Source organism: Lepidochelys olivacea (genome assembly GCF_965140295.1).
Source record: "Lepidochelys olivacea isolate rLepOli2 genome assembly, chromosome: 7".
Lineage (NCBI taxonomy): Eukaryota > Metazoa > Chordata > Testudines > Cheloniidae > Lepidochelys > Lepidochelys olivacea.
The window spans coordinates 45,776,975-45,797,438 of NC_140417.1; the positions used below are offsets into that span (position 1 = coordinate 45,776,975).

The 20,464-nt window shown below is 41.8% G+C and overlaps 1 protein-coding gene across 2 annotated transcripts in view; it reads left to right on the plus strand.

Moving 5' to 3' along the window:
• Positions 1-20,464, plus strand: part of DOCK3 (dedicator of cytokinesis 3) — a 585,745-nt gene that overhangs the window by 157,173 nt on the left and 408,108 nt on the right. For both annotated transcript variants that reach the window (XM_084634267.1, XM_084634266.1), the window contains exons 4-5: positions 8,040-8,095; positions 16,225-16,321. In XM_084634267.1, coding sequence (XP_084490393.1) covers positions 8,040-8,095; positions 16,225-16,321 — 153 coding nt within the window. The remainder of the gene's footprint in view (positions 1-8,039; positions 8,096-16,224; positions 16,322-20,464) is intronic.

Consider the following 20,464-nt stretch of genomic DNA (forward strand, 5'->3'; position numbering starts at 1 on the left):
TTACTGTAGAGCCTAGGAGCCCTAGTCATGATAAAGAACCAGATTGGCTAGGCACTGTATGATCATAGAACAAAAAGACAATCTCTGCCCTGAAGAGTTTACAATCTTAGGCTATGTTTACACTGCAGCCTATGTTGCCAAAACATATGTAGCTCAGGAATGTGAATATTCCACTCCCCTGAGTGACTTAAGTTACACCGACATAAGTGATCACGTGCATAGCGCTATGTCAGCAGGAGAGCATTTCCCACCCGACATAGCTTATGCCGCTTACAGAGGTGTGTTTTTTATGCCAACAGGAGAGCTCTCTCCTATTGGCATAGAGCATCTTTACCAGGCGTGCTGCAACAGTGCAGTTGTATTGCTACAGCTGCTCCACTGCAGAGCTATTCATATAGACATGGCCTAAGTATAAAATGAGATGGCAGATACATACAGACAGATAGGGTAGCAATGAAAAGTATTGGTCAGCATGACAGTCAGTGGTCTCAGCACACCAGTGGACTAACTGTTGTTGATTTTTTTTGTAGGCGGCATGGCAGAGGAGAGTTTTAAGGTGAGATTTGAAGGAGGATAATGAGGCAGCTGTGCCTCAGATGTGCTGATTCCTTTGGACTTGAGCACACATCTCCCAACACACACACACAAAAGGGAACTCTTCCTCCTCGAGGGAGAAAACTCTGTTTTGGACAGCTGCCCTAAGGGGTCAAATAATAAAATATTTATGTTTGAAAAATAGCCAAAAAATCAACAACCACCCAAGCAAACCCTCAAAGGATAGCTTATTACAGACACAGTACTGTGAAATTTATGCTCAGGCGGGCTGCCACTGCTTTAGACAAGTTGTATAGGAGCATATGCCTCCTTGTGTGGGAAGATTATAAAGGGATGAAATTTCTTGACCCTCCTAAAAGACTAAGAAAGTATTGGGCTGTCATCACCAGATCCTGCTGCCAGTTGCCCTGACTATTGGGCTATCATACCTATCTCTTACTGTGGGTCACCATGTCATAATGTCCAGGGTGTTTCCAACTGCTTCTGCTGTCTCCCCACAATCTCCACTTCCTCCCCACAGCAGTTGGCCATGGAGTGGCGAGACTGACTGCAGCCCAGATGGGGAAGAACAATCAGGCAGTAAAGGGATCTTTTTGCTCCACTGTTTAATTCTTAGCCCCTGGCTGCCTCCTCATGAGGCCAGAGAATTCCTTAGTTTACACAAGTTCAAATTCAGCCTTGTATCACTGCCAAAAATAAAGCTGCCATCTGACATGCTAAGTTCCTCTCCATGCATTCACAAAGAATGATAATGTCGGAGGAAATATTGTCCCTCTCAGCCCAAAAATCCATGACCCGAAGGATATTCTGTGAACAATGTAGTGAGATACAATTCTGTTTCTCAATGGTGTATGTGGCTTTCATCTTTGAGATCCAATGATCAGGAAAATCAATTTCCATCTGTCTTAGTGATACAATGGGAAATTTTGTGGAAATCTGAGGCTATTCAGAGTCACTCCAAAAGTTTATTTACAATCCTGGCTCCTGTCAGACATTCTAGAAAGGAATACAAGTTGTATGGGAAGTTGAAAGAGTCTGAAGTACAAAATGAGAAAATACCGTTCTTCAAATGATAGCTTCGGTACTGAGATGAGGTTAGTAGGTACCCACAGTTGCCTCAGCACTATCTGCAAAATTTTCAACCAGCCCTGTTTAGAGTTATAATTCTGATTGGTGCTAGACTCTTTCAGTTTGGGAGAAAATGGCTACCTATAGTTTTGGTCAAAATGAGGTCACAACTGTCATAGCATTCATTCCCAAAGAAAATTTTTAAAAAATGTATTCTTTTAAGAAGCAAAGTCCACTCCTTAGGAGCCATGAGAGTCTCAGGGCAGAGAAGTCTTGTCTACTGCATTAAGACCTGGTAAACAGCCAGATGATGATCATAAATTCATCAAAATTTTACATATGGGTCATCCAGTCTTTATCCACTTCCATTTTTGGCAGAAGACTTCTCCACATATTAGTGCCTAGGTGAAGATGGAGGATATATAGAATCATAGAAGATTAGGGTTGTAAGAGATATCAGGAGGTCAACTAGTCCAACTCCCTGCTCAAAGCAGGACCAACCCCAACTAAATTATTCCAGCCATGGCTTTGTCAAGCCGGGCCTTAGAAAGCTCTAAGGGTGGAGATTCCATCATCTCCCTGGGTAACCCATTCCAGTGCTTCATCACCCTCCTATAATCTCTTCATAAACATTCAGTACAAAATGTTCTGCCTAAAGGATTTAATAAAGGACACCACATAACCCTTATATCGAAAAGATGATAGTGAAATAGTTTCACTATGATAGTGAAACAGTTTTTCCTGATATCCAACCTAGACCTCTCCCACTGATACTTGAGACCATTGCTGCTTGTTCTCTCATCTGCTGCCACTGAGAACAGCTCCATCCTCTTTGGAACTCCCGTTTAAGTAGTTGAAGGTTGCTATCAAATCCTCCCTCATTCTTCTCTTCTGCAGACTAAATAATCCCAGTTCCCTCAGCCTGTCCTCGTAAGTTATGTGCCACAGCCCCCTAATCATTTTCGTTGCCCTCCACTGGACTCTCTCCAGTTTGTCCACATCCTTTCTGTAGTGGGGGGGGAGGGCACTCCAGATGTGGCCTCACCAGTGCCAAATAGAGGTGAATAATCACTTCCCTCGATCTGCTGGCAGTGCTGCTACTAATGCAGCCCAGTATGCCGTTAGCCTTCTTGGCAACAAGGGCACACTATTGACCCATATCCAGCTTCTCGTCCACTGCAATCCCCAGGTCCTTTTCTGTAGAACTGCCTCTTATCCAGTCGGTACCCAGACTGTAGCAGTGCATGGGATTCTTCCATCATAAGTGCAGTACTCTGCACTTGTCCTTGTTGAACCTTGCTGAACCTCTCGGATTTTCTTTTTTCTTTCTTTTCTGTAATATACCTCCTGTTGGATGTTCATATTTAAGGGATGATCCTGTTTCCCATCTTGGGGGCAAACTGTTGTACAAATCCCATTGTAATGGATCTCTGAATCTTATTACTCAAAGAATAAGATTTTTCTTTATCTGTGCTTTCAGGTAAGCATAGAAACATTTCCCCTAATTTTTGGTGACGTGTTCTTTGAAAAATTAAGAGCCACTAGCTAAAAGACCTGTGAGAGTCTGTGAAAGGTTTTTGGAAGGTAATACAGAAGAGTTGCTCTCCTATAGTTGGAGTTCTTTGAATAGATTATTTGTATGTATTCATGATCTTGGGTTTCACCTGCACACTACCACCCCAATGCTGGGACTCTCTAAAAAGCTGATCATTGCCAGCCTATGAGGATCCTGTTTGAAGACGTGGAGTCCTTCAGGTAAGGTTATGTAAGGAGGCATGGCCTCCACGTACTTTAATTTCTTTCTACTTCCTCAGAGGCTAATATGGAGTCCAAAGAAGTCAGACGGGAGGGGGAGGAAGTCTAGATCTATTGACCGTCTACGTGAATTCCAGTCAGAAGTGTGTATCTTTCCTTTTGCTTTTGAGTATTTCCTATATAGATTTCGGCTCTTGGAAGATGTGCAAGCAGTAACCAATCATTAGGAGGTATGAATGAGAGGGATATTTAATTGAACAATGATTGCAGAATTGCAATGTTCTGCAACTTGGACTTCTTTACACCAGTCATCTATTTTTCTTTGTGCTGCTTTGCATTAGTTAATATCTGATACATTAACTCCTTTTAAGTCACTACCTACTCGCTACACTAAGTACTGCCTTACTCTCTTGCTATTTTGTTACCTAAAATTTATCACCCAATTAATTGCAATACTCTGCAAAAGTCTCTCACTTGTCTCTCACTTCACAAGGAGAAGTGCAGAGTCCTACACTTAGGACAGAAGAATCCCATGCACCGCTACAGACTAGGGACCGAATGGCTAGGCAGCAGTTCTGCAGAAAAGGACCTAGGGGTTATAGTGGACGAGAAGCTAGATATGAGTCAACAGTGTGCCCTTGTTGCCAAGAAGGCTAATAGCATTTTGGGATGTATAAGTAGGGGCATTGTCAGCAGATCGAGGGATGTGATCGTTCCCCTCTATTCGACATTGGTGAGGCCTCATCTGGAGTACTGTGTCCAGTTTTGGGCCCCTCACTACAAGAAGGATGTGGAAAAATTGAGAAGAGTCCAGCAAGGGGCAACAAAAATGATTAGGGGCCTGGAGCAGATGACTTATGAGGAGAGGCTGAGGGAACTGGGGTTGTTTAGTCTGCAGAAGAGAAGAATGAGGGGGGATTTGATAACTGCTATCAACTACCTGAAAGGGGGTTCCAAAGAGGATGGACCTAGACTGTTCTCAGTGGTAGCTGATGACAGAACAAGGAGTAATGGTCTCAAGTTGCAGTGCGGGAGTTTAGGTTGGATATTAAGAAAAACTTTTTCACTAGGAGGGTGGTGAAGCACTGGAATGGGTTACCTAGGGAGGTGGTGGAATCTCCTTCCTTAGAGGTTTTTAAGGTCAGGCTTGAGAAAGCCCTGGCTGGGATGATTTAGTTGGGGATTGATTCTGCTTTGAGCAGGGGTCGGACTAGATGACCTCCTGATGTCTCTTCCAACCCCAATATTCTATGATGAGGAGGTGTCAGTATCAAGGGAGGGAAAATTTGCTTTCGTAGTGAGCCAGCCACTTCCAGTCCCTATTCAAGCACAAATCAATGGTGTTAAATTTGCAAATGAATTGTAGCTCTGCAGTTTCTCTTTGAAGTCTGTTTTTGACTTTTTTTTTTTTTTGAAGTATGGCTGTTTTTAAATCTGTTATAAAATGTCCAGGGAGATTGAAGTGTTCCCCTACTGACATGAAATGGTAGAGTTCATGATTCTAAGGAATGGTAGGAGGGAAAACAGCAAAATAAAGATAATGGATTTCAAGAAGGCAGACTTTAGCGAACTCCGTAGGTAAGATCCCATTGGAAGCAAGTCTAAGGGGAAAAACAATTGAAGACAGTTGGCAGTTTTTCCCAACAGACATTATTAAGTGCAGGCACTGACTCTGTGGGTACGCTGGGGCTGGAGCACCCACAGGGAAAAATTGATGGGTGCTCTGCACCGACTGGCAGCTCCCCGCCCTACCTCCCCACCCAAGCTTGCTTCCGCCTCCCCTTAGCACACCGCTGCATCCTGCTTCTCCCGCCTCCCTCCCAGTGCTTGCGCTGCAGAACAGCTGTTTTGCACGGCCAGTGCTCGGAGGGAGGGGTGAGGAGGAGGAACATGACATGCTTGGGGAAGAGGCGGGGCTGGAGTAGGAATTTGGGGAGGGGTCCAATAGGGGCAGGGAGGGGGCGGAGTCGGGCCAGGGCCTGGGGGCGCAAGCACCCACCGCTGCCAAGGAAAGTTGGTGCCTCTGTTAGTAAGGGCAAAAAAGAAAACTATCCCACTGCTTAGGAAAGATAAGAAGTGTGGCAAGAGATCACCCTGGCTTAACCAGGAGATCTTCAATTATCTAAAAATCAAAAAAGAGTGGTACAAAAAGTGGAAATTAGGTCACATTACAAAGGATGAATATAAAAAAACAAGTATGTACGGACAAAATTAGAAAGGCCAAAGCACAAAAGGAGATCAAACTAGCTAGAGACATAAAGGGTAACGAGAAAACATTCTACAGTTACATTAGAAGCAAGAGGAAGACCAAGGAGAGGGTAGGCCCATTACTCAATGAGGGGGGGAAACAATAACAGGAAATGTGGAAATGGCAGGGGTGCTTAATAACTTCTTTGTTTCGGTTTTCACCAAGAATGTTGGTGGTAATTGGATGTCTAACATAGTGAATGCCAGTGAGAATGAGGTAGGATCAGAAGAGGCTAAAATAGGGAAAGAACAAGTTAAAAATTACTTAGACAAATTAGATGTTTTCAAGTCACCAGGGCCTGATGAAATACATCCTTGAATACTTAAGGAACTGACTGAGGAGATATTGAGCCATTAGCGATTATTTTTGAAAAGTCATGGAAGACAGGAGAGATTCCAGGAGACTGGAAAAGGGCAAATATAGTGCCAATTTATAAAAAGGGAAATAAGGACAACCTGGGGAATTACAGACCAGTCAGCTTAACTTCTGTACCCGGAAAGATAATGGAGCATATAATTAAGCAATCAATTTGCAAACATAATAAGATGATAAATAAGTCAGCATGGATTTGTCAAGAACAAATCGTGTCAAACCAACCTGATAGCTTACTTTGACAGGGTAATAAGCCTTGTGGATGGGGGGGAAGTGGTAGATGTGGTATATCTTGACGTTAGTAAAGCTTTTGATACTGTCTCGCATGACCTTCTCATAAACAAACTAGGTAAATGCAACCTAGATGGAGCTACTATAAGGTGGGTGCAAAACTGGTCAGAAAACTGTTCCCAGAGAGTAGTTATCAGTAGTTCACAGTCATGCTGGAAGTTCTTGGTCTAGTTCTGTTCAATATCTTCATCCATGCTTTAGTTAATGGCCTAGAGCAGAGGTGGACAACCTATGGCTGCTGGCCGGATCTGGCCTGTCAGAGCTTTGGATCTGGCCCGCAGGATTGCCACCTCCATGGTGCTGAGGGCCTCGCGCCGCTCCCAGAAGCAGCCAGCACCACGTCCCTGCGGCCCCTGGAGGAGGGAGGGCAGAGGGCTCAGTGTGCTGCCCTCGCCTGCAGGCACTGCCCCCTGCAGCTCCCCTTGGCCAGGAATGGGGAACAGCAGCCAATGGGAGCTTCGGGGGAGGTATCCACAGGCAAGGGCAGTGCACGGAGCCCTCTGCTTCCCCTCCCCCAGGGGCCGCAGGGACGTGGTGCTGGCTGCTTCTGGGAGTGGCACGGGGCCAGGGCAGGCAGGCAGGGAGCCTGCCCTGAGCCCAGTGCGTGCCACTGCCACCCTGGAGCTGTTCCAGGTAAATGGCACCGGGCCGGAGCCTGGGCCCCGAACCCCTCCTGCACCCTACTCCCCAACTCCCTGCCCTGAGCCCCTGCTGCACCCCTCCTGCACCCCAACCCCTTGCCCTAAGCCCCCTACTGCACCTTGCACCCCCTCCTGCACCCTAACTCTCTTCCCTGAGCCCCCTCATATGCCCCGCACCCTTCCTCTGCCCCAACCCCTTGCCCTGAGCCCCTTCCTGCACACCGCACCACATCCCACACACTCTCCCACACCCCTGCCCCAGCCTTACATTCATGGCCCTGCATGCAATTTCCCCACCCAGATGTGGCCCTCGGGCAAAAAAGTTTGCCCCCCCCCCGGCATAGAGAGTACACTTATAAAGTTTGCAGATGATACCAAGCTGGGAGGGGTTGCAAGTGCTTTGAAGGATAAGATTAAAATTCTAAATGATCTGGATAAACTGGTCTGAAGTAAATACGATGGAATTCAATAAGGACAAATGCAAAGTACTCAACTTAGGAATTGTCAAGATTAGAGGACAAAAAGAGGGACGATACATTTTCAAGGGGTGGAGTGTGAAGGAAAGCAGTTTAATTCTGAGGATTAAATCCACAATTTGACAGTCAGAGAAACCACAACAGATAACAGCATAAATATGCTTTGAATTAACTCAACAGCAAAAATTGAAACTCTTGTAAAGAGCAAAGAGGAAAAAATAGAAAGTATTGTTGGAGCCCAGTATTCTATTTCAAACTAGAAAATTCATGATTTTTAAAAGTTACTTTTTAGAGTTACAGTGCTTTCAGATGTTTTGATCTGTTTCCTGTGATATTTTTGTTGGATACACTCACAAAACTTCCCCATAATGAAATTTTTTTTCCCAAGAATGAACGGTTATATAACCTACATAATTGTCAAATCAACATACTGTCCTATTCTGAGATAAATTGAAGCCATCTGATGTTACTATCATTTGAATATTGATTTTGACAGTGATAGCTTGTTTCACACTATAGATGAAATTGGAAAGTTGGCAATTATCAAATGTTTGCTAATTTTGTTAGAATGAAAACTGTTCAGAGCTATAATTGTATTTTTCTGACAAGTGGAATTATTATTCTCTCTTGCAGGGGATCTTTCCTGCTAACTATATTCACTTGAAAAAGGCAATCGTCAGTAACAGAGGGTGAGTATTTTTCTTGATTATTAAGAAGTTGCCTCATTTGTGTAAATGGAGAGAATCTGAGAAATGATCTGGTTGGAATTTTGAAGGGAGATTGTCAACAACTCCCCCCCTCAAATTTATTATTTTTTCTTTCTTGTTGTGTATGATACATAGGGCTCTACCAAATTCACAGCCATGAAAAATGCATCACAGACTGTGAAATCTGGTCTCTCCCTGTGAAATCCAGTCTTTTGTGTGCTTTTACCCTATACTATACTGATTTCATGGGGAGACCAGCCTTTCCCAAATTGGGGGTCCTGACCCAAAAGGGAGTTGCAGGGAGGTTGGAAGGTTATTTTAGGGGGGTTGCAGTATTGCCACCCTTTCTTCTGCGCTGTCTTCAGAGCTGGGTGGCTGGAGAGCAGCGGCTGTTTGCAGGGGACCCAGCTCTGAAGGTAGCGCCCCGCCAGGAGCGATGCAGAAGTAAGGATAGCAGTACCATACCATGTCACCCTCATTTCTGCTTTGCTGCCTTCAGAGCTGGGTGGCTGGAGAGTGGCGGCTGCTGACTGAGGACCCAGCTCTGCAGGCAGCAGCACAGAAGTAAGGGTGTCAATACCATACCACGCCATCCTTACTTCTGTGCTGTTGCTGGTGGTGGCTCTGCCTTCAAATCTGGGCTCCCAGCTAGCAGCTGCCACGCTCCAGCTGCCCAGCTCTGAAGGCAGCACCGCTGCCACCTGCAGCAGCACAGAAGTAAGAGTAGCATATTGCAACCCCCCATACAATAACCTTGTGACCACCCCCACCCCCAACTCCTTTTTGGGTCACGACTCCTACAATTACAACACCATGAAATTTCAGATTTAAATAGCTGAAATCATGAAATTTATGATTTTAAAAATCCTGTGAGAGTGAAATTGATCAAAATGGACTGTAAGTTTGGTAGGGTCCTAATGATACTCTTTGAACCTTGAAAATCAGATGTCATTCTGTGGGGTTCTGTCCGCCATTTGTCAATGTCCCAATTGTATTTTTAATATTGGAAGAACAAAAATGACTGTGTTTACACTCCTCTGGTTGTGCACTGGAAAAGTAACATATGGATGATGTCATCAGTAATATGTACACTTTTAAGAAACCATTCACACTCCCTACTCACTGTTCTCTAACTTACATGGGCTCACTTTGATTGATTAAAGTATGCTAAGGGAGCACAGATATGCAGCTAGCACCTCTTATTTTGCTATGATCAGACCTTCAATTACTTCTAATGATTCTTAGCCTCCTAAGTGCTTAAGTTACTTTTGAAAATTGAACTAGGAGTATCATTTTCAAAAGCATCAAAGATCCAAAGTCCCCCTTTTTTTCAAAAGGGACTTAAGCAGACACTTTTGAAAATTTTACTTTGTGTGTGTAAAAGAGTGTCCTGATGATGAAGTCTAGGTATTGCCATCTAGGAGCAGAGTTTGATATTAATATACAATAACTCAGGGCACATCTTTAAAAATTTGATCAGCTGTACACAGTCAAAACTTGGGAACAGAAGGCCTTGCTGTTCTATGACCCCTTTCATGCAATATTTTGTTGACATTACATGTTTCAAGAGACAGTAACTAAGCTAATAACTTAGAAGGGGGATTTGACACTTCAAAGTAAGTATCAGGCTATTGAACCATTACAGGCTGAAAAAAAATCTGTGCATTAGGTGGTGTTATGTACCAAAGAAATATAAACTTCCGAAGGAAACAATGAGATCAGTAAAAACAACGAGGAGTCCTTGTGGCACCTTAGAGACTAACACATTTATATGGGCATAAGCTTTTGTGATGAAGTGGGTTCTAGCCCACAAAAGCCCAAATAAATGTGTTAATCGCTAATGTGCCACAAGGACTCCTCATTGTTTTTGCTGATACAGACTAACACGGCTACCACTCTGAAATGAGATCAGTGACCCACAAAGCAGCAAAATCGGTGTATGAACCATTGAAGGCAACATCTCCTTGCTTCCATGAGGCGTTAGCAACTAAGACTGAGCTACAGAGATGCTGGAGATCATTGCTGTGAAGAACTGCTCTGGAATATTGAGGAACTGTATGAGTGCAGGGCAAAACAATCAAGGGATACAGAAACAGTGTCCAAAACTTAGCTTAGCTTAAGCAAAACTTGACTTTAGCTTAGTTTCTTTCAATGCCCAGCTTGTAAGTGTATTTCATTAGAAACATTCTGGCATTCAAGGCTGGGGAAGCTAAAGGGAGCCTCAAGACAACCTGCACTGGAATTTAAACTTTAGTTACTCATGCTTGTTCAAGTGTGACGTACGTGAAAACCTATCTATTTAGAGTCTGACCTTGTCCATTGAAGAAATGCAATTTACAGGTTAAAAAAAATGTTTATGATGTTATAAAGTAGACCAGTAAAGACCTCTATTAAATTGTACAGCAGGACATTTGACCAATTTAAGATTTAGACAGACACAACATGACATTTCATTGAAAGTGTAGACGTAGTGTATAGAAGAATGCAAGCTTATAGGAATCTGAGCCATGATGCTTCAATGGTTTAACTGTAATCCTGTTATGCACTCTCTTTAAATTCAACCACATACTTGAAGGTTAGAGTTAATCTAGCAGAATGTACTTTCTTGTCAGTAATGAAAGAAGCTTGCAAACCATTTTCTAAAAAGAATCTTTAGGAAAAGTTTTCTTTAGATTCAGTGAAATTATTATTTACCTATTCTCACGTAAGACAATATTGTCTGGGGTTTTTTCTACCTCCAGAAGATTTCTTTAATGTATACTGGGTTATTTTTCAACCCCTCTTTTGTAGTTCAGTGACACTTTACGAAGAGCCCAACAGAAACTAGATGATTTTCAGCTTTCCTGATTCCCAGTTCTCAAGTTGTTGCCAACAGGCAATCATTTTGATTCTCCATTTGGTGTACATTTCCAGTGCAAGCCACTGATCTGATCTTTGACTTACTGTTCCACATAAAAAGCAACATTATTCTAAGTGTTTTATAGGCTGATAAAGAAACTTCTTTAACAGGGATCCTGAAGGTACACTAAAATGATAAATGGACTATAGAAAATAATTTGTCAGAGGCAAATACGAACTTTTCAAACACGTTAAGAATGGGATTATTAATTAAAAGACTCTCAGGTCCCTGTTCTTCCTTCAGATATACCCATGCAAACCTTTAAAATCAAGGAATTCATACAAAAGCCAGTGCAGAGTTATACACATTATTTACCTGGGGCATGATCACCATTGGTACAGATAGATGGGTGTTTGTGTATTTGGTCCATCAGACACATGGTGTCCAATTAGGATACGGGAATTTTTGTTCCCAGCTCCTCCCTTTCTAGGCTCCCCCATCATTCCTTGACTCAGACCAAAGAAACAGCTAGTGTATCATGCTGAAATGCCATTTTGGATCCTCTACTGCCTTAATCTACAGAATGTAAAACAGGTAAAAGACAAGCCAGCTGGGAGCTACAAGCACTGTGCTGGATGAAAGTCTACTCTTTAGTCCCCCATTGTGGGTCCCTTGTACATGAGTTCTCAGATACAGAGATTTTGCTCTTTTGTCTTCTCCATATGGAGCCTCCTGTGGGGGAAAAGCCAAGTAAAATGCCACCGTGCTTCATCTCCCCCTGCAGAACAGGCAGTTTCTTTCAGGCCACACCACAGCAGAAGGAAAATGGGGAGAGTTCCTTTGAGGTGCCAGTGATTCAGGAGGAGGCGGTCATGATAACTGTGTGGTCTTTTCCTCACACTGAATTCCATGACCCCTTCCAGGACTGATATGTTCACAAGAGATAGGCAGAAGATGCATGAATGGTGCACAGTGTGAAATGGAGTCAGTGAGGGCAAGCTTTGAAGAAGGGGACAGAAATGGAGGAGGTATGGATTTACAGTGCTGTACACCAACACCCCCTGAAATTCTCCCTCTTTTTCCAAGTCTGCACCAAAAAGTTATGAGAATCTGAAAATGTGATGAGCAGTTCATGTTAGAAGGGCTAGGTATAATTTAACCCCTTGACCAGTTGACCCAGTGACTTGCTTTGCTTTGATCTCACTAAGTCACATACAAAATGGTTGAACATGAATAAGGCTGCAATTTAGTCATGGAGGTCATGGAAGTCACGGATTTTGTGATTTCCAAAGACCGCCATGACTTCAGTCAGCGCTGGCTGGGAGCTGCAGGGTTCTCCGCCGCCTGCAAAGGCAGGGAGCTGTGGGATACCCCCACCACCGCAGTGGCAGGGGTGACCCCCACAGCTTGAAGCTTCCAGTGGAGGGGGACCCTGGAGCTCCCAGCCTTCCCACAGCTTCCCAGGTGCCTCATTTTGTCATGGATATTTTTAGTAAAAGTCAGAGACAGGTCACAGGCTTCCATGAATTTTTCATTATTGCCTGTGACCTGTCCATGACTTTTAGTAAAAATAGCTGTGACAAAATCTTAGCTTTAAACATGAGTCATGATTGTATTACCTTGTTTACTAGTCTTTCATCTCCCCTTTATTTAATCACAGCTATTTTCCTTGATAATACTACTAAAGTAAAAATAAATAAATAAAATAAAATCTAAAATCAGGATGTACATGTTGATTTTTGAGCATTTTAAAATATTGCTCTTAAACCAAAACTTTTGATCTCAGATCAAAGTATCGAAAAGCAGCCCCTGCAGGCAATGAACAAGTAAAACACACATTCCATGAAAGCTGGTAAGGATAGAGCTCAAACTTATAGTACTTCAGTATAGCTCAGTTTCAGTGGCCACAGTATGTCACCATGTACATTTCACTCTCTTAGTTAATCCTTTTACTCCATATTGGAGTAACAGATTCTGTCCTCAGTATCTTTTCACTATTACTTCTTCAAAGGGGCAGTCATTGCTGATCAATAGCTGAGATAAATCCCAAGGGATGATACCAATTTGGGGGGAACAGAGCCATAGTTTTATTAAAAAAAAGTTATAAGAACCATGTTTTATAAACACATTTTTTTAGGTGGAGTTGTACCTCAAAAACCCCTCTCTCAAATGACCTCATAATTGTACCACTAACCCTGTGCTCCTTGCACTCCCTATGATTTACGGCAAACTGAACCAGCATGTGGACTTTAGAGTACTTCATATAGTCATCTTTTAAACAGTAAGCCATCCTCCACTTTAACTGTAGGAAAGCTACCACTTCACTATAATGACTAGGCCAAATGGCCACATCCAAAATTGTTAAATGCCATTAAATAAGAGGTTGACAACTTCTTGGGTCGTAAGGCATAAGCATCTGCCTCATAAATTTGTGAGGTGATTACCTGGTCATCTCACACCTTCATCTGGCATTAAAAATTGTATCAGTCTTTGCAGACATTTGTTGATCACTGTGTGCACCAACCACTGCTGTAAGGTACATCGGCCTCCTTTAATTCATTGGTGGCAAAATCTGCAGTGAGAACCCCTACTCCTGCGCTGTTCACACACAGCCTCTGGTATGTAAGCTGCTCCCAGCTACTTGCAAGTGAATGACACTGGACAATATCTCCGGTCCCAGAAACAATCCTAGGAACCTTCATCTTGCAGTGTCCAGTTATGCCAACTAGACGCTGCAAGCTTATATAAATTCATCAATTTAACAGAGAAATTGATATGTACCAGGCTTGTTCTCCCAAGGGGAGTCTTTGACACACTGCAAACCAAATGCACTGCTTCAGGTAGAATAAACAAACAGATTTATTAACTATAAGGTAGATTTAAGTGATTATAAGTCAAAGCATAACAAGTCAGATTTGGTCAGATGAAATAAAAGCAAAACGCATTCTAAGCTGATCTTAACACTTTCAGTATCCTTAAAACTTAGACGCGTCTCACCACAGGCTGGGTCTTCAGCCAGGCTCTCCCCTTTGATCAGTGGTTCAGTCACTTGGTCGTGGTGGTGTCTGTAGATGTAGGTGGAAGAGAGAGACAATGGCAAAATGTCTCTCCCTTTTATCATGTCCTTTCTTTCCTCTTGACTTTGTTTCCTGCCCTCCCCTTCAGGGAGCATTACCTCATTGCAGTGCCAAATGCCCAAAGGAAGGGGGTGACTCCCTCAAGGGTTTAACAGATTCTTTTGTTGCTGCCTAAGCCAGTGTCCATTGTTCCTGTGAGGCTGTCCTAGGTTTGTACCATCCATGCCCTGACAAGGTGTGAACTGCCTCTCTGTTCTTGGAGAGTTTTTGCATGGGCTTGCTTTAAGCCATGAGGATACATTTTCAGCCTCGTAACTATATACATGAAATTATAATCTATAACCTTACTATAACATTACTGTAACAATTACTATAACATCACTGTAACAACCATGCTCAGTGCATTATGAGCCTTCTGAAGACACCCAACATGACAAACTTTGCATTGGATACCACACAATCATTTTATAAAGATTAACATGGGGGTGTAGGGTGTACCCCCGAGGTACAGAGCATCACACTGAGTATTTAGAGAAATACATATTGACTCAATATTGTAACCATTTTCTAACATTAGCTTTAGTTTGTAGTGAGGCACAATTATAAAACTCCTGGATAAATGGATTAAAATTAAATGTTGCAAAGATGATGGGAAAACCAAATGAAAGTTTGTTTTGAGAATTTGGTTTTACATGTAAAAAATGCAGTCTTTTATTTAGATTAATCTTCAATTTCTGTTATTTATTTGGAGCTAGCATGAGTACACAAGGGGAAGGTGAGGGGGGAAATGACTGCTTTCTTTCTCTCTCTTTCACACCCTGCATAAGGGGGGGGACAGCAAGTAGCCTAAATTTGGTGAGGGTAGGGCCATGGTTTCACCTACTCCACTGCAAAAGCTCACAGAGCTGGCTAGGTTCAGAGAGCAGGGAGAAATATGTATCATCCAAGAGGAAGGGCAGTGAGTGCACGCCTCTAGTGTTCTTTGCAGTGCTGGGATTGTGCCTCCTGAAGCAGTTTCTCCTGGAGCTTCTTTAGAGTCAGTGTAGCTCCTACATCACTCCTCTACTCAGATCTGTGAATAAATTCCACAATCTAGCACTTGATATTTCAGAAACACTGATGCCTGTCACAGATTATTTTTGTTTTTTGTTTTTTAATTGCTAGAATAGTAGAAGCTTGAGATACACTTTACTTCCATAGTTCTTGCTAGTTGTTGTACGATACCTAGCATTTGTATTTGTTCCATTTAAAAGGCCAAGTAAAGGAACTGATGGCTCCAATAATATAAAAAGCAGATTATTACACTAAATCACATTATATTATTACCATACCGTGTGCTCAGATGGTGTGGAGGAATCCTGTTTCTCCTTCTATGGGTGTGGAAGACCCTGAACACAGTGGAACTAGTGTGATTCTTCTCCTTACTTGGTGGACAGGAAGCCCACACAGAGACTTTGTAACCCACTGCATTAAAGGGTCTCGGGGCTGAGGAAGGTGCATAGCTAGTGGATCCATAGAGTAATGGATTTGTTGGCCAGAGTGCTGAACATAGGGGAGAGGATCAGCATAGTCTTGAGGAAAAACCTCATTCCTGTGGAACTCCCCAGGCACAACCTGGTTACTTTGGCTGTGGGATGGGCATAGGATGGCGCATAAGGGATATTAGCACATCATAATCAGAAAGACTCTAATATTGAACTTTACTAGAATGATAATTAAATAGTGCCCTCATATAATTAGGAAATACTCCCTCTCTTTGCAGGATCCTTGCAGGAGATAATGGAGTGACAGTTGTTCTACTTCCTGAAGATATGTAATGTGTTCAGCATAATAGAGGGCTATTGCTAGAATATTGTGTTTAAAAATTCTTAGAAGTGTTTAACATTTAATAGACTATAGACATTAGAAATGCAAAGTGCCTATTTTTCTTTAATTGGCTGTAATATAAATAATAATAATGTCTTTGTGTCACAAAGTAAATTTGATAAAAAAAAGAAAACAATGTAAACATTCCTATGGGCTTCAGAGCTCAATTTAGAGCCCCTGGAAAGGCAGTCTGATTGGCCAGTTTTTGGAGAGCATGTTGTAATAATTGTTCTTTTCTATATATATTGCTTACATGGATTTCAGGTCATTTATATTGTTTTCTACCTTTTCATGAGAGCCTTTGTAAACAGTATTTTTCTGTTTTACAGACAGTATGAAACAGTAGTTCCACTTGAAGATTCTGTTGTGACTGAAGTCACAGCAACGCTCCAGGAATGGGCTATCCTCTGGAAACAGCTGTATGTGGTAGGTACAGTGAGAACAGTGTTTTTTATTCCACCGTGTGTAGAAACAAGTGTTGTGTTTCACACCATTTACTCCATCTAAGAAATGATTGTTGTATGTGTGACATGTTGGGAACCTGTGGAATAATATTAGCAAATTATTCTGGGAGTGACCTTTAGAGGTAGTGAGCATTTGCGGCTGCTATTGACTACATCTGAAATTGTGGACGGTCTCAACTCTTCTGTTGTCTAAAATTTCCATTGCCAAAAACTGATGGTGAGTTTTATAGATTAATCATTCAACATTTTAAGGATTCTTATGGTATCTGTGTGTGAATAACCCTGTTTAATAACACATGAACTTCAAGGACTACCTTTAAGAACTTTTCCATAAATGACTCTGAAGGATTATTCAACACAGTTTGTAAATGTAAATATTTCCTATAGCGTAGCATCAGCTTCTTCAAAACTTACCTAATTGGTGCTCGAAAACAGAGAGAGCCCTACCAAAATAAATTCTGAGTTAGATCATTGTCTCTCTTCAGAAATAAAAATGTGTTAAATAAATTAAGAGAAGGCTTCTTGAGTTGATTTTCTTTTAAAATTAACTTTCTTGGTAACGTTCTTGTTTTCATTTGATGCTACATTTGGTTCAAGTTTTCTGGCCACACAAAATTTTGAGAAATGGCTGGCCTGATCCCATTGTCAAAGGGAACAAAAAGCAAGAAAGGCAGCTTGCATATTTGAAATGTTCTTTTCCTTTTCTTTTATTGTCTATTTATCTATGATTACTGTATCTGCTGTATTAGGGCCAGAGACACCAGGTGAGCCATGCATGAAACTTCCCTTGACTTAAAAGGAATTTCTCCATGTATTGCTGGTGTGGCTTTGCTCCTTTATTAAGCCTGAATACTAGTAGTCTATTTTCCAGCTACAGTACATAGTGTTACTCCTGTGGAGATTCTGCATCACTGCGCATGTGCAGAATTTATGTCCACCGCAGATTTCTTTGATTTCCCAAAGAAAAATGACTTTCTGACGGGAAAGCAAAGGGAAGCCACAAGAACAGTCATGCGACCCTCCCCAGCAGTATGTTATGGGTGCCCAGGGCAGCCAGCAGAGAGGTAAATCGCTGTGGGGCAAGGGACGGGATTGGGGAAGACCTGGCTGATGGCTCCTTCCCTGCATCGGGCTCAGCTGCTGACAAGACTTCCTCTTAACCTGCGTGGCATCTGGGGCTGGGTCAGACCCACCTCCAGATTTTTCCCCCAACTGCTGGAAGCTTTGCAAACTGCCCCTTCCCTTGCCAGCTAACAGACTTTTCAAATTAATATTAATGTATCACTATATCTCTTCATATATGTTAGAAGCATTATCAAAGCTGCACAGCACTTGTGTATAGGTTCAGAAGTGAGTATTATTCCCATTTTACATATGGTGAAACTGAAGCAGGGAGAAGTTAAGTCATGGCTAAATTGGTTGAGGGCACACATTGAATCAGTGACAGAGCCAAGACTAGAATTCAGGAGCTCCTGGCTTTCAGGCCCACATCCATACCACAGGGGCACATTGGCACTCATTTATCTTGTAATGTTCATTCTAAACGCTAGAGTGCTATTAGGTCTGGCTCTAAGCAGGGCCGGCAGAAATTTTTGATTATACAAAAACTGTAACTTGAGCATTTAAAAAAAATCTCATTTAATTAGTATACTATTTAGCTTCCTTAGTAATGAGATATATTGTTGCTGTACTGAGTCAGCCTTGTAGGAAAGTCCCATACCATGGGTGTCATTAAAAGGCTAAGTTTACCATTCAGTTATTCTGAGGATTTGTCTACACGTGTGATACTCAGATGTCTGTTGTTCAGAGCCAAAATTAGCAATCAACATTATCCAAAAGAGCAACAGTAGTGTGAATTCATTGTTTCATTTACTATAGTACTATATATTCTTCTTTAAATATTTAGTGTGTGTATATATGTATAAAAATATAAAATTCTCACAGCAAAACTACAATTGGTTAGTAACATAGTAAAAGCATCTGATTGGCTAAACACTTAGATTGGGTAATAATTAAATCACACAGTGTTTTAATATCATGTGCTGCAGAGAGCCACAGGAGACACATTAAAGAGCCACTTGTAGCTTGCAAGCCTCAGTCTGAGTATCACTGGCCTACACAATGAAAGCTATGCACAGGCTAGCCTACTTGAATCTAGCTAGGGCAGGTGATAATAGCAGTGAAGACATTGCAATGTGGGCTTCAGAGTGTGCTCATGAGTAGGGCCCTACCAAATTCACAGTCCATTTTGGTCAATTTCACGGTCATAGGATTTATAAAATTGTAAATTTCATGATTTCAGCTTTAAAAATCTGAAAATCCACAGCTTTTGTAATTTTAAGGATCCTGACCCAAAAAGGAGTGTGTGTGTGTGGAGGTGTCACAAGGTTATTGTAGGAGGGTTGTAGTACTGCCACCCTTACTTCTGTGTTGCTGCTGGTAAGGCACTGCCTTCAGAGGTGGGTGTCTGGCCAATAGCTGCCACTTTCCAGTTGCCCAACTCTGAAGGCAGAATTAAGGGTGGTAATATCGTGACCCGCCTTAAAATAACCTTGCAACCCCCCTGCAACTACCTTTTGGGTCAGGACCACCAATTTGAGAAACGCTGGTTTCCCCTGTGAAATCTGTATAATATAGGGTAAAAGCACACAAAAGACCAGAGTTCATGGGGGAAGACCAGATTTCATGGTCCGTGATACGTTTTTCATGGCTGTGAATTTGGTAGGGCCCTACTCATGAGTCAGGATCTGTGTTGCATTTTTAATACCTGTGTTGAAGCATGTGCTGTGGTGTCTTCACTGATGTTTTTACTTGTGCTAGCTGGATTCAGTCTAAATCAGACAGGCTAGCCTATGCACAGCTTTTGCTGTACAGACATACCCCAAGTATGAGGAAAAAACTGTTGTGTATCACGTACCTGTGTGTGATAACTATTAGCAAATTATTACTTGGTAATAGTGATCGTGGTTCTTAGAGACATGCAAAGCAAAATATGTAGTATCTCTCAGGCTCTATGAATAGGCTCAGCATTTTTAATAGTGTTCTTTACATAGATTTTGATTTGAAAGGCCAAGTGCATATTAATTTAAGAAGTCCTCGAACAATTAGGATGCATTGTAAGATTTGGATCTGTCTTCTGGATTTGTGAGTTAGACAATAGGAATAAAGATGTGACCTTCCATCCATGTAAAATTCTCTTGGTCAAAGTTGCTTGCCTTCAAATGTGTTGATTCATTTTTATATATATTCTGGAAAAACTATTATTTTGGTATAATGCAGAAATATGTAAATACTCTTAAATTTTGAGTTAATTATGTGGTCGGTGGGAAAAAATCTTCATAGAAAAGCTAAGTGGCTGCTCTGTTTAAATAACTCATAATGCATATTATATCTGTACTTTTTCATTTTCTTTGGTTAAAAGACTGTTTTCCTGAATTAACACCAGGCTGAAATGTTTGAAATACTATGAGGTAAATTTTCTTTCTAGATACAGGACTTTTGCTATTGTGAGAAGCAGCAATGGATATTGGGTTTTAAGAGAACTCACTCTTGCTTCTTTGAAAATATGCCATTCTAACAATAGTGTTTGAATAACATAATTTAATGTGCCATGGCTTCTCATAGAAATATCATCTCCCTTCACAAAACATTTTCCTGATATTCTTCTTAGAATTCTATAAACCTTGGCTGTGAATCCTGAAGAGTACTTAGTGCACTAATATGCTTCCCTTCATAAAGCAGCCCCCACCTGTGTGTATTTGAACTCATAGCTTCTAACTGCAGCTCTGTTAACTTGTAGTGAGCCCATATGTCTAGCCACTTTGCTGACAACAGAAGAATTTTAACAGCTAGAGGGACACTTATAACATCTATGGAAGCAGTTATTAAACTCTCTCTGTCAAAGTATATGGAGTCAGGGAAATTTTCTACTTGTTTTCATAAAATCTTAACTGTTCTCTTCTTTCCCTGTGTCCTTTCCCCACACACAATGTTGCCCCATGTAGTCCGTTAGGGGGAGTGGCTCTGTGGCATTGCATTCTATATTTTTATAAAAATATGTTTATAAGTGTGGAAATGATGTAACTGGAATATGCTTCATGCAAAA